At 39.0% G+C, this 14,948-nt stretch overlaps 1 protein-coding gene across 3 annotated transcripts in view; it reads left to right on the top strand.

Moving 5' to 3' along the window:
• Positions 1 to 14,948, top strand: part of ZFHX4 (zinc finger homeobox 4) — a 150,010-nt gene that overhangs the window by 129,926 nt on the left and 5,136 nt on the right. For all 3 annotated transcript variants that reach the window (XM_039702938.1, XM_039702940.1, XM_039702939.1), the window contains exons 6-9: positions 848 to 981; positions 1,138 to 1,338; positions 3,706 to 3,823; positions 4,650 to 10,043. In XM_039702938.1, the coding sequence (XP_039558872.1) occupies positions 848 to 981; positions 1,138 to 1,338; positions 3,706 to 3,823; positions 4,650 to 10,043 (5,847 nt within the window). The remainder of the gene's footprint in view (positions 1 to 847; positions 982 to 1,137; positions 1,339 to 3,705; positions 3,824 to 4,649; positions 10,044 to 14,948) is intronic.

Below are 14,948 nucleotides of genomic sequence, written 5' to 3'. Positions count from 1 at the left end.
TGACATGCCTACCCAATGCTCTTGTAATATCCAGCCTAGCAGAAGAGATTATCTGGCAAATTGACGCTGGAAAGAATTTTCTGATGGACTGGGAAATTAGAATTGCACTCTTTTCTTTGATGTGTGCAAGACTGGGCCGCATTACACAGCTAGCTCAGGCATAATATTAAATATAGTATTTAATACTTAATAGTACAACTATCTATAGTAAACAATTATATTCTGGTTTTGATCACAAATGCCAGACTATAAAAATTCACAGTGTAAACATCTAAAGCAATCCCAAATGACTGATCTTTGTATATAATTAATATTAAGTTAGCTCTGAAATCCTATTCTCCACAGTATTTCTTTTAAAGCCTCGCTATATTTAGCTTCAGAATAGTAACCAGGCAGGAGTTATCAAAACAGCACAATAATCATATTGCTCAGACAGTTTAGAAAAGAGAGAGGGTAATTAAACAGCAGCAAATTAATTATTTGGAAAACAGGCTTTTTAAGCAAAAGCTGATTTGTTTTAATGTAATAGACAAATTCATACTGAGCTGCTAAAGAAAGAACATTATTGATTAATCTTTAAAGGCAACCTAGGGTTATCTAAACAGTAGAGAAGAGTCCATTTTTAAATGTATTTATAGAGTATAAAGAATAAAAGTGTATTTTCACCTTTGTGCTTACCAGACTTGTTTTATTCATCTTTATTTTTTTCTCAGTGTTTAAAAAACAAGCAAGCAAACAAAAAAAAGACCCTCAAAGACAATACAGACCTTTGAAGTCAGAGCCTCTTTGTAAACCAAGATATTTTTAAGCTTAAAACATGTTCTCAAAAATTATGTTTTCAAAACAGGAATAGTCACACCAGAGAAGGAACCAAAAGCGAACACTGTGGTAGGGACACAACAGCTTCTTCTGGCAAAAGAAGAGGATGGCGCAGCTAAAAAATCAAAGCCTCCAGAGGACAATAAATTTTGTCATGAGCAGGTAAAAGGAAATGTAACAATTTAATTGCATTCTAGAACTCTTTTTCAAATAACTCAAGAATGAAACAGAGATGATATGCTGTTAAAATAGCTATATCAGCAAGTTATAAAAAGCACATTGACTAATAGCCTGCATCTTAACTTGATTTTTTTTCAGTTCTATCAATGTCCTTATTGTAACTACAATGGTAGGGACCCAAATCGTATCCAGATGCATGTCCTGTCACAGCATTCAATGCAACCTGTTATCTGCTGCCCCCTCTGCCAAGATGTCCTCAGCAACAAAATGCATCTCCAGCTTCATTTGACCCATCTGCACAGTGTGTCCCCTGACTGTGTGGAGAAACTGCTCATGACAGTAAGTGCTCCAAATACTGATGCACATGCTACACAAACATTCTTGGGCCTTGTGGGCAATGTATTTGTTGTGACATAGTGTTCAGGAAGCCTGAGGAGAGGAGTGGGTCAGAACTCTTGGGTTCCCTTGTTAGCTCAGCCAGTGACTGCTGTCCCTTGGGAAAATGGCTGAAGGTGGATTTCACAGGTGCAAAAAGCCTTTGGTTCCTCACTGACATTAACCTTAGAAAAGTTAAGCCAGTTAATATCTCTAAGTGCATACCTGAAAATTTGGTCTAATAATATCCAGGTCTCAGAAGTATTGTGACTTCTGTTTGTAAAGTAATAGGAACTCCCTGAAGAATTTAGTTCCCAAACATAGAAGGATTCCTGTGTATATCTCTACTGCACATTACATTACATGAAATTCACTGTAAAACAGCAGTTCAAATATCCTTTCAAAACAATGTCAGTAAAACACAATCAGCTCTTGTACTTATTTGTTATTACAGCATAAATTCAGTTAGAAAACAGACCTCCTAAGACAAACTGGCTCTGGTTTTGTTGCCTTCTTAGATGGAAATGTACTTGGAAATCTCAGTGATCCAACTCCTTAAGTATTTACATCTGTATTCATAGATGACTCCTTCATGTATATAGGTGTGGTTGTAAATCCACCAGCTCATTCCCAACTAAAGTGGTAAAAATATTAGAAAGAATTGAGGCCTCTTGACTGAAGGTCTAGAGTTCCTTGTGTTTAGAGCTGAGGAGCAAATACACACTTGGGGAACTTCTTTCCTTTTCCTTGGTTTTCTAGAAATTATAGCTCTGACAGACCATGTAGTTTTGCCCTGCTGAAAGGAAAATGCAGAAGTTTAACTTTCACAGACCCTTTTATGAAAATGGAAAAATATGGAAAATCTTCCCCTTCCATATTGAGCAGCACTAGCTTTCTTCTCAAGTCCTTCCTGATTCCCTATGCTGATAATGAAGCAACTTTGAAATCTTTCCTCATCAGGTGCTGGGGAGTTGTCCCTGTGTTTCTGAGAGGGGAAAGAACCCCAGTGTTTCCCAGGGAAAAGATTGTAAAACATAATCTTAATAATTGGAATTGTCATCATTGCTAACACTAATATTCTCTGTCCATAACTAAACCATCTGACAAAAAAGTAAATACCATTTATAGCAAATTTTTTCCCTCTGAGACATTTACAGTTCTCTACATAATTTTTTTTAAAGACCTTCCCTACCAAGTAAACTCAAAATCATTAGTCCTGTGAGAGGATGCTATTAATGCTGTGTTTAAATCACAAATGTACTAAACCCGGGTGGCTTTTTTTTTAAACATCTAGAATATTTTTTCCAAGAGGCAATTTGTGTATATGTATGCGTATATATATGTCATTCTTATGCATCCAGTGTTAGAGAAACAAAAGATATTTCTACTCATATCTCATAATGAATCTAGCTTTCATTATTTATTTACAGCTCAAAAATCTCTTCTGTGGATAATCTTTTTACCTCTGTATGAAGGTAGTCCTATCCTTCTGTTAGAGATGAGGAGCTGCAGCACCATCTGTATTGATTTACCCAAGATTATTTATACATAATCTGGTAGTGCAGGAGCTTGAACTTAAACTTGCTAAGTCTTAATAGGACAGTCCTGTATTTCTGATATAGATTTGTTTTAAAGATCAAAGTAAAATAAAAACATTAAATGTTGAGCAAGTTGATATTCATATCAGCTTAGCTAAACTGAGTACTACTAGACTAAGAGTAGATCCTTTAAAGATTTCTGTCTATAATTTGAAAGCGTAACTCAACAGACAAAGCAATCTGAAGATGATACAAAAAGTATCTGAAGTCAAGAAAGAGAAAAAAATCTAATTTTAAATAGAAATAAATTACGTCCCTATTGAAATAAACATAATTTTCTTTTAAAGATAATGGAATGTCCACCATTTGTGTAAAAAAATACAGGTGAAGAAAAGTGGGAATGCCCTTAGTGAAAGACTGACTGGTGACCACATCTCAACATGATCTCTGTCTTTGGAGGATATCCTAGGAGAATTCCTCTGACAAATCCAATGACCCTGGCAAAGTCAGCAAAACCTTCCTTGTGGTGATACTGAGACCAACGAAATATTGAGTGCATGTAGTTCTATAGCATCCCCTTATTGTGAATTATTTTGAGTTGATTCTCCACCAAGACACAGATGATGCTCTGGGTTATGATCTGTCAGAAACCATAATCAAGGACTGAATCAGGATCTTGATTCTGACAGTCATCCAGATATGGTAGATCTTTTGAATTATAATTTCATACTGTTGTATACTATTAAATAGTGGGACTTTTTCTGTAATAATACCATATTCTTGGTTTTCAAAGGTTCCTGTACCAGATGTCATGATGCCCAATAGTATGCTATTGCCAGCAACTGCTTCAGAGAAATCTGAACGTGACACACCTGCAACCATTACAGCTGAGGGATCTGGGAAATATCCAGGTATGCAAGAAAAAGCCCAGACATGTAAAAGCTAGGCATGGGCAATTTAGAAATAAAACTACTCGTTACTTAGTAAAGGGAATCTTTGTCTGGCTTGCTTATAGCCACAGAGATTAAAAAAAAAAAAAGTAGCAAGGGGTCTGAATTTGGCTGAGTTGGTAGGAAGCACATGTATGCCAGACTCCTTGCTTTTGGTGGAGGCAAAATCAAACAGCAGTGCCTAGCCACTTTGAGAGCAAGAACTTCCTTGTTTAACCAGCAAATAAGACTCAGTCCCAAAAGAAAGTGGAGCTTTCACCATCAATGGGGAATGTTAGGTAAGTGATTTTGTCTTAATTTCCAGTAGCAGGTTTCTGATCCTGGACACTTACTGTATTATGCACTGGGAAGTTTTGCTAGTTGTCACAGCATGCTGCTCCCTCTTTTCTCTGACCACTATCATCCTCTTTTTAATCATCTGTCCTATCTGTTGTCCCTATTTTTCTACTCTTTCCCTCTTTCCTATTCTTTATTTCCTTTTTTTGTTTGGATCTCCCATTGTGCCAATCAACTTCTACCTTCTGGCAAAGAAAACCCCAAAAGCCCTATCTCGGCAAAATGCCATTGCCAATCTGATCATTGTGTATGGGTTTTATTCCTTTTTTTAAACTCCTGTTTGTCCTGCCCACTTTATTTTCTGAGGCAAGGACAGGTTGTTGAATTTTACTAAGCTGACACATGGCATACTAGGTGCCTTTCTTGATTTCTGATGAAAAAATAAATTAAAATTAATACTGTGTGCTTTCTCTTGTACTTGTGTAAAAGACACTTCACTTTCTCCAACTAGGTGAAAGTCCTGTGGATGAGAAAAGTACCCCTGGGATCGATGAATCAAAAACTGGAGTGGAAATTAAGACTGAGGAACAGAAGCCACCTAAGGAATCTGCTGAAACACCAGATTGGAATAAGAGCAGCAGTAAAGATATAAAGACCACTGACTCTATGACAGACCAGCTAAGTGAGCAGCAGAAGAAGCAACAGCTGTCTGTTTCTGACCGCCATGTCTATAAGTACCGCTGTAACCATTGTAGCTTGGCCTTTAAGACTATGCAGAAGCTTCAGATACATTCCCAGTACCATGCTATCCGGGCAGCTACCATGTGTAGCCTTTGCCAACGTAGCTTCCGTACATTCCAGGCTTTAAAAAAACACTTGGAAGCAGGCCACCCTGAACTCAATGAAGCTGAACTTCAGCAGCTGTGTGCATCTTTACCTGTCAATGGTGAACTGTGGGGAGAAAGTGAAAGTATGGCACAAGACGATCATGCACTAGAACAGGAAATAGAAAGAGATTATGAGATGGACCAGGAAGGTAAAGCAAGTCCTGTAGGAAGTGATAGTAGCTCTATTCCAGATGATATGGGCTCGGAACCAAAGCGGACCTTACCTTTTAGAAAAGGGCCAAATTTTACTATGGAAAAATTTCTAGATCCATCTCGCCCATACAAGTGTACAGTGTGTAAAGAGTCTTTCACCCAAAAGAACATTCTCTTGGTCCACTATAACTCTGTGTCCCATCTGCATAAACTCAAAAAGGTTTTGCAGGAAGCGTCAAGTCCTGTCCCTCAAGAAACCAACAGCAGCACTGACAACAAACCCTACAAGTGCAGCATTTGTAATGTTGCGTATAGCCAAAGTTCTACATTGGAAATCCATATGAGATCTGTGCTTCATCAGACAAAGGCAAGGGCTGCAAAGCTAGAACCAAGTGGTAATATAAGTAGCGGTAATAGTGTAGCAGGGAATGTGAACAGCCCCAGCCAAGGAATGCTAGAATCTGTGACCTTACCAGCAGTTAACAGCAAAGAAACACATTTAGATGCCAAAGAATTAAATAAAAAGCAAGCTTCTGAATTAATTTCTGCTCAGCCTACACATCACCCACCCCAGTCACCAGCACAACTTCAAATGCAACTACAGCACGAACTGCAACAACAAGCTGCGTTCTTTCAACCGCAGTTTCTAAATCCAGCTTTTTTGCCTCACTTTCCAATGACACCAGAAGCACTGCTCCAATTTCAACAGCCTCAGTTCCTTTTCCCATTCTATATACCTGGGACAGAATTTAGCTTAAGCCCAGATCTGGGTTTGCCTGGTTCTGCCACGTTTGGTATGCCTGGGATGGCTGGTATGACAGGATCACTGCTTGAAGATTTGAAGCAGCAGATACAAACTCAGCACCATGTTGGCCAAACCCAGCTACAGATCCTGCAGCAACAGGCGCAGCAGTATCAGTCCACCCAACCCCAACTTCAGTCCCAAAAGCAGCAGCAGCAAAGTAGTAAGCTGATGAAAGCAGAGCAAAATACCTTAGTAAGTACAGACTGCCAGCTGATAAAGGATATGCCATCATATAAGGAGTCAGAAGAAATTTCTGAAAAACACGAGAAGCCAAAGCAAGAATTTACTAATGAGAATGAAGGACTAAAAGAAAACAAAGATATGAAGAAGCCAAAATCCTCAGAACCAGCCATCCCACCACCCAGAATAGCTTCTGGAGCAAGGGGGAATGCAGCCAAGGCTTTGCTGGAGAACTTTGGGTTTGAGTTAGTTATCCAATACAATGAGAACAGACAGAAAGTGCAGAAAAAAAGCAAGACTGGGGATGGTGAAAACACAGACAAACTGGAGTGTGGAACCTGCAGTAAGCTTTTTTCCAACATTCTTATTTTGAAGAGTCATCAAGAACACGTGCACGGACATTTTTTTCCATATGGAGCATTAGAAAAATTTGCCCGACAGTACAGGGAGGCGTATGACAAACTTTATCCAATTTCTCCATCTTCTCCAGAAACGCCACCGCCTCCACCACCACCTCCGCCACCACCTCCTCCTCCTCCTCCTCCAACTCCTTCTCAGCCTTCTTCAGCTGGAGCTGGAAAAATTCAAAACACAGCTCCCACACCTTTGCAGGCCCCACCACCTACACCTCCACCACCGCCTCCTCCACCACCACCTCCACCTCCTCCACCACCACCATCAGCCCCACCTCAAGTCCAGCTTCCCGTTTCACTTGATCTCCCGCTTTTCCCTCCAATTATGATGCAGCCAGTGCAACACCCTGCCCTGCCTCCTCAGCTTGCCCTCCAGCTGCCACCAATGGATACTTTATCTGCCGATCTTACCCAGCTTTGCCAGCAGCAGCTGGGATTAGATCCCAATTTCCTGCGGCACTCTCAGTTCAAGCGTCCACGTACAAGAATCACAGATGACCAGTTAAAAATCTTGCGGGCTTATTTCGATATTAACAATTCTCCAAGTGAAGAGCAGATCCAAGAAATGGCTGAGAAATCTGGTCTTTCACAGAAAGTTATCAAGCACTGGTTTCGAAATACGCTGTTTAAAGAACGACAGAGAAATAAGGATTCGCCATATAATTTCAGCAATCCTCCTATAACAGTATTGGAAGATATCAGAATAGATCCTCAACCATCAGCTGTAGAACCCTACAAGTCTGATGCGTCTTTCAGCAAGAGGTCATCCAGGACTCGGTTTACTGACTACCAGCTTCGTGTCCTCCAAGACTTCTTTGACACAAATGCTTATCCAAAGGATGATGAAATTGAACAGCTTTCGACTGTACTTAACCTACCTACTCGAGTTATTGTTGTATGGTTCCAAAATGCACGACAAAAAGCTCGCAAAAGTTATGAAAATCAAGCTGAAACTAAAGACAATGAGAAAAGGGAACTGACGAATGAGCGCTACATCCGAACCAGTAACATGCAGTATCAGTGCAAAAAGTGCAGTGTGGTTTTTCCCAGGATCTTTGATTTAATTACACACCAGAAAAAACAGTGTTATAAAGATGAAGATGATGATGCTCAAGATGAAAGCCAAACTGAAGACTCTATGGATGCCTCTGATCAAACAGTGTATAAGAACTGTACAGTTTCTGGCCAAAATGACTCGTCAAAAAGCTTGACAGTCACAGCAGCAAGCTCTGGCTCTGGTTCTAGTACTCCTTTGATTCCATCACCCAAACCAGAACCTGAGAAGGCTTCTCCTAAACCAGAGTCCACAGAAAAACCAAAACAAAATGAAACCACCTCTAAACAAACAGATACACCTTCCCAAAGCACCAAACCAGTACAGTCTACTCCAGTAACAACTTCTGACCCTCAGCCCTCAGCTTCTCAACCGCCACAACAAAAGCAACCCCAGATTGTAGGGAGACCTCCTTCTGCATCACAAAATACACCTGTTCCTTCCAGTCCTTTGCCAATTTCAATGACTTCTCTACAGAACAGTCTACCTCCTCAGTTATTACAGTATCAGTGTGATCAGTGTACAGTTGCCTTTCCAACTCTAGAACTTTGGCAAGAGCACCAGCACATGCATTTCCTAGCAGCTCAAAACCAATTTCTTCACTCACAGTTTTTAGAAAGACCAATGGATATGCCCTACATGATATTTGACCCAAATAATCCTTTGATGACTGGACAGTTACTTAACAGTTCTCTTGCTCAGATGCCACCACAAACTGGGTCATCACATACAGCACACCCTGCTACAGTTTCTGGTTCCCTGAAACGGAAACTAGATGATAAAGAGGACAATAACTGTAGTGAGAAGGAGGGAGGAAACAGTGGAGAAGATCAACATCGTGATAAGCGTTTAAGAACTACAATTACTCCAGAGCAGCTGGAAATACTCTATGAAAAGTACCTGCTAGATTCCAATCCCACCAGAAAGATGCTAGATCATATTGCACGTGAAGTGGGACTGAAAAAGAGAGTCGTACAAGTCTGGTTTCAGAACACAAGAGCCCGGGAAAGAAAGGGACAATTTCGTGCAGTTGGTCCAGCCCAGTCACATAAAAGATGTCCTTTTTGTCGAGCTCTGTTTAAAGCAAAATCTGCTTTAGAAAGTCACATCCGCTCCCGACATTGGAACGAAGGAAAACAGGCCGGCTACAGTTTGCCTCCAAGTCCTTTGATATCAAATGAAGATGGAGGAGAAAGTCCACAAAAGTACATATTTTTTGATTACCCATCGCTATCATTAGCAAAAACTGAATTATCAAGCGAAAATGAATTAGCCTCCACTGTATCAACCCCTGTTAGCAAAACTGCAGAAATGTCACCGAAGAACCTTTTAAGTCCTTCTTCTTTTAAAGCAGAGTCTAGTGAGGATATAGAAAATTTGAATGCCCCTCCTGCTGACTCTGGATATGATCAAAACAAGACTGACTTTGATGAGACTTCATCAATTAATACAGCAATTAGTGATGCCACAACAGGGGATGAGGGTAACAATGAAATGGAAAGCACAACTGGCAGTTCAGGGGATGCAAAACCTGCATCACCCCCCAAAGAACCAAAACCGCTTGTGAATGACACATTACCAAAAGCAGCAACTACACCTACAAATGAGAATACTGATGATAAATTTCTCTTTTCCCTAACAAGCCCTTCAATACACTTCAGTGAAAAAGATGGCGACCATGACCAAAGTTACTACATTACTGATGACCCTGATGATAATGCCGACCGCAGTGAAACTTCAAGCATAGCTGATCCAAGTTCACCGAACCCATTTGGAGCTAGCAATCCCTTTAAATCCAAAAACAGTGATCGGCCAGGCCACAAACGTTTCCGAACACAAATGAGTAACCTTCAGCTTAAAGTTCTCAAGGCTTGCTTTAGTGACTACCGGACTCCAACCATGCAGGAATGTGAAATGCTAGGGAATGAGATTGGTCTGCCCAAACGTGTGGTTCAGGTCTGGTTTCAGAATGCCCGGGCTAAAGAAAAGAAATTCAAAATTAACATAGGGAAGCCATTCATGATAAATCAGACTGGACCTGATGGGACAAAGCCAGAATGTTCTCTATGTGGCGTGAAATATTCTGCACGTTTGTCCATAAGAGATCATATCTTCTCCAAACAACATATTACTAAAGTGAGAGAAACTGTGGGAAGTCAGCTAGATCGGGAGAAAGATTATTTAGCTCCTACAACAGTTCGACAGCTGATGGCACAGCAAGAATTGGATCGCATAAAGAAGGCTACTGATGTGCTAGGATTAACAGTACAGCAGCCAGGCATGATGGACAGCAGTTCTCTTCATGGGATCAGTTTGCCAGCAGCTTATCCAGGACTCCCTGGCCTTCCTCCTGTTCTTCTGCCTGGAATGAATGGTCCATCCTCCTTACCTGGATTTCCACAAAGTTCAAACAGTAAGTCTATAAGGGGATGATTTTCTCGTTTTATTAATTTGATCATCTTGCACAGTCACCATCCCCTTCTAAGACAAAGGATATTATGCATTCATATCGTGCTTGTTAGCCTTGTGTGAATAGCTGATAAGTATGGGGTATACTCAGTGCATTTCTCCAATGATGCTGTAGCTTGGATGATACATCTGACTTCTCAAAAAAAAAAAAACAAAACCGAGAGAAATGTTTTTAGCCAATACCAGGTTTTTCTAACAAAAGAAGTAGAAATATATAATTGTTATACTTATTTGTTTGTTTTGAATGATGCTCCTTTAGTCAAAACATGGGTTAGAATTTTGTATGTAATTTTTTGTATGCAAATATTTGATGTAATATCTCATTAAGCACAAAATAGATTCTTACATTGTCAATTCATCGGGCAATTGGTTCATCCCTTAGATCACTCCAACCTGTTGTTTAATCCAGAATAAATATTTAATATAAATGCTGCCCAGGACCCTCTGTTATATTTCTGAATAACTGCCTGCTGAATAAAAAAGGATTTGTGGAAGGTGATTTGTAAAGGCAGTTTCAATTGTAATCCAAATTCCAGTTTATAAAGTCATTACAGACATGTACCTATTCATTTGGGCTTGCACTTTTAACAGAACACCTAACTCACTTTACTGACAGTTTTGACTCTCATGTGACTCTGGGTTTTGCTCACATTGGAAAGCACTCCCTCTTGCAATAAGTTTTACTGATGTTAAGGAACCAAGTTTTCTGCGGCTGGGTTTTTTTAGTCCTCAAAGAATGAACCAAATGTGTTTCTTGAAGTGGGCTCCAGCTTCGCACTCTAGGTTCATTTGACTGCTGCCTTGCAGACTGAAGCTCTCACAGTCATCTAATTTTGCATATTCATATCAAACGTGCGCAGAAGAGTTAGGAAGCTACTTAAGACCCCTCACCTCATTTTATCCAGTAATCCCGCTTGCTGTTGATCTCTAAACTTTGCTTTAGAAAGCAACACACTTTGGCAAGTAAAATAAAGTCTTAATCACCAGAGTTATTAGACATACTGAGACTGTAGCAATGTCTTCTCTACTACCCAGGTCTACTTTGATTGATGATGATCATGTTATTGTTTCCCTAAGTGGTGGTCAAAGCATCTTGTTTTTCTCTTCATTGGATCAGAGAGGCTTTCCTTCCACAATGGAGTCTCTGGCTGAGTGCCCTCTGGCTTTTGTCAAACAGTTATTGGCACAGAGATTGCATATAAAGGAAATATAAAGGTGCTGTATTTCCTTCTTAATGGCATACAGTGTCCTGGTCCTAAAATGGCTGGTTGTTGTTCATTAAAATTATAGATATGGTTTCTCTATATAACTTTGCTAAATAGCTTTGGCTAAGTTGATCTTCAGGTAAAAAAGGCTTCAGAAAACTCAGGATTTGTCTACATGGCTCAAAAAAATTTGCTAGATATATATTCTTTTATTTCAATACCGGGAAGTTCCCATGCAAAGTGCGTCTGGGGAATGGTCGTGAACCCATGGACCCACCCTCTAAGCTGTGCTCAAGAGTTGTTTAGGAGGAGCTAGTTGGCCTAGGCCAAAACAGTGTCCACAGTGCTTCTATCTATTTAAATTTACAGAAGGTTTTCTCTCAGTGTCTAGGAATGTTCCCTCATGCTCTTTAACTCACTGGTACCATTGTAGCCTCAAAGTCTGTAAATTGTTCTGTTAATAATACAGAAGGCATTATTAGAGGCTCGACTGTTCCATAACAATTCCATATTCAGATTTTCTAATTTCCACCAAACACCTCTTCTTTGATATCGTGCACAGTGCACTGCCAATTGAGATGGATTTTTACCCTCTTTCATCTTTCATTTTCTTAAGGTTAATTAGCCCATTGTGGGCAAAGCCCACTGTGTAAACCAGCTACTAGAATCTTGTTGTTAACTTCCTCTTCTGCCATATGCTAAACAGCCCCTACATCCCCCTTTTGTTGCCTGGAAAATACTTGCATACATAAATCTCCATTCCCTAATGATACATAATGGAGCAGTGATAGTGAGTGGAAAGAAAAAAAAATAAGAAGGATTATTTTAATCATTCATCATAGAAAAACAGTAATGTACTTAGATGTGCTCCAGTATATGCTCAACACTAGTATTTTCTGCACCTAATTAACCCATTTCTATTTTCTTCCATACCCTGCTCTGTCTGCTAGCTCACATTCATATTTGATGCTAGGAATCATTTAAGAAGTATCTTCTTGGAGGCAAGCTTCCAAGCAAGCTTTTCCTTGGCTACAGTTCTTCTTGCAGCATGTATATTTTCAGCGAGCAGGACAATTGCTCTGCATCCTTCTTTGCATGAAGGATTTGCTGAAGCTTCCTGACGACTCACTGTCTTACAGTTCAAGTCTACTTCTTGTGAATTCCTCTGCAAGTGTGTAATTTCTTCTCTCTAGGACTCAAACTCAAAAATACACTTCAGAAGAAGCCTCACTGGGATCCCTTATATTGATTGAAGTGTTTACGTGTTTTTACTGATTCTTACAGGGTTGATAACTGTAGCAAAGCCCATCCATTCTGTCCTACATATTTGTTTAAGGGACAATGTTAACATTAGTTAACTTTGAAAGAATGTGTTTACTCAGATAGGCATTGAAACATAATTGTAAACATCATACTTAAAATTCTTCTTTGTGATTCACTTTCCTCATTCTAGACAGAGAAGTAGCACTGATTAGTTTCACTGGTTATTACAAGTTTATAAGGGATTTCACTTTCATGTTTGACCATCCAGTATTTTTTATGGATTTCCAAAATACAGAAAACCAAGCTAAATTTTGCAAAGTACTATGCTTTTTTAGGAGCAGTATTTGCTTTCACAAAAGGTTTGAAATGGAGCCCATGAAAATAATGCTAATTCGCAAAAGGTGGAATGATTCAAACTACAGTTCATTCTATCTTCTTTATGTAGTGCTTAAACTAGATTATTACTTGTGACTATTAAGTTTTGCAAAACAAGATAGGTTCATTTCTGAATAAAAGGATATATTAACTTTAAATTCGGTTGTTTTGTTCTTAAACAAGTGGGTTTTAATGTCAGAATTATCGTGTGGTTCTGAGATTATGTGTCACAATCCTCTCACCCGTGGGATATATTTTTCTAGATAATGTAATTTTACCATCTTCTGGGCATCAAATGCTGAGCAAGGTCTGAAAATTACTGCAGTGTTTGCTCAGCATAGTTTCTAATAAGGTGTTATTTGGTGGAATTCTAATTCATATAGAATTTTAGTTTCAGCTCATCTTTGTTCTTCAAGCTTCTTCTTATTTTCTAGGTGACTGTAGATAGAAGAGTTCACCTGCTGTTTTCAGCTGTTCTTAAAATTCACATTCACTTTTTCCTTAGCTTTGTGTTTTGCCTATGATCCCTTACAGAAAGCTAGTGCTTCATCTTGCTTCTAGCTATTGATACTGATTCTATGAACCTTTTAATGTCATCATCATTACCATAGGTTCTTTGCACATCACTTAAGCTTTGGCTGCCTTGAAGATTCACAGCAGCTTTTTCCAAGAATGCACACATCACTGGGTAATATGTACTTAGTGGGTTTTGAAATCTTATCAAGAGAGAAATTTGATTCAGCAGCAATGGCTTTTGTTAGTGCATTAAATTCTGTTCTCTCTTTGCTTTTGGCCCATTGGTAGCAGTTTCATTTTTATATTTTTAGCCCTCCCATTCCTCCAAGTGAAAAAGAAGTCTCTCCTCTTTGATAGTCACTTAAAATAATTATAAGGATTAGAATATTTGCTCATGATTAGTACATTTTCTACTCTGTATCTCTTGTGTTTGCAAATCAAGCATTAGTTTCATCAGTTTTTTAAATTTAGTTTTGGAAACACTAATTCCACATTTACCTTCCAAAAAAAGCAAGTGGATTGCACTGTTCTAAAGCAATCTGTCTGGATATTTCACTGAATTATGTGTATTTCAACTAAATTCCAAAGAATATCTGGAAAATGGAATAGATCTTAACTGTTCTAGGCATCCTTACTGGGATTAGACTGAAGACATCAAAATGTACAAGGGTTGAAGAGGTTGAGAATAAAATGAAATTGGAAAAAATCCTAAGTAGGTGGCAAGCCTAAATAACCATGACAAAGCTGGGGCAACAGTTCACATTAACTGGATCAATCATGTGTTTTCCATCTACACTCTTTATAATTTCATATATTTTCAGCAGGCTCCACACACAATTGCCTGTTACTTCCTGTTGGAAGCATAGGAGCAAGTAATAGCATCTTCAATGTTATTCTGCACTAACTCTGGCAATTACCCACTTTTTAATTATAGCTGTTGTGACTTGTTTCACTGTACTATCTAATTCGTGCTCACAATGCATTTTAACTCCTTAGTGTTTAAATAGGACTAATGACACAGTGACAAACATTAAATGGCCTCTTTGTTAAATCTGATAATTATTCTTTTTGAATCCTAATTGCTTGATTCTTAAGTAGCACTAAGCACCTGGATATTGATGATTTAAACATTATTCTTGTTCACTCCATTAGTGCTTCCTTGTGGCTAATACCTATCTAGCCTCCATTACAGAGCCTGCATTTATTGTTCTCTTATCCATGCACTAGTAGACTGTTCCTGACATAACTTCACTTTTATAGTTCCGTGTGCATCACGCACTTTGTGTGCTCTTTTCTCTAGCAAACTGACTTGCCTGAAAAAACGACAATGGGTGTAATGTACAGCCTCTTACAGTCAGTCACCTTTTCTACCCTGTGCCATCATTTAATTTTCTGACTAACTATACATCTCACAGGAGTTGATTTTTAATAGACTGTTACCAGCCACTGCACTATATCTGGTACTTGAAACAGAAAAGATTTCTTCCATT

This window comes from Passer montanus, unplaced genomic scaffold, assembly GCF_014805655.1.
Source record: "Passer montanus isolate IOZ18808 unplaced genomic scaffold, ASM1480565v1 scaffold16, whole genome shotgun sequence".
Lineage (NCBI taxonomy): Eukaryota > Metazoa > Chordata > Aves > Passeriformes > Passeridae > Passer > Passer montanus.
This window is presented reverse-complemented; position numbering and strand designations above follow the sequence as displayed.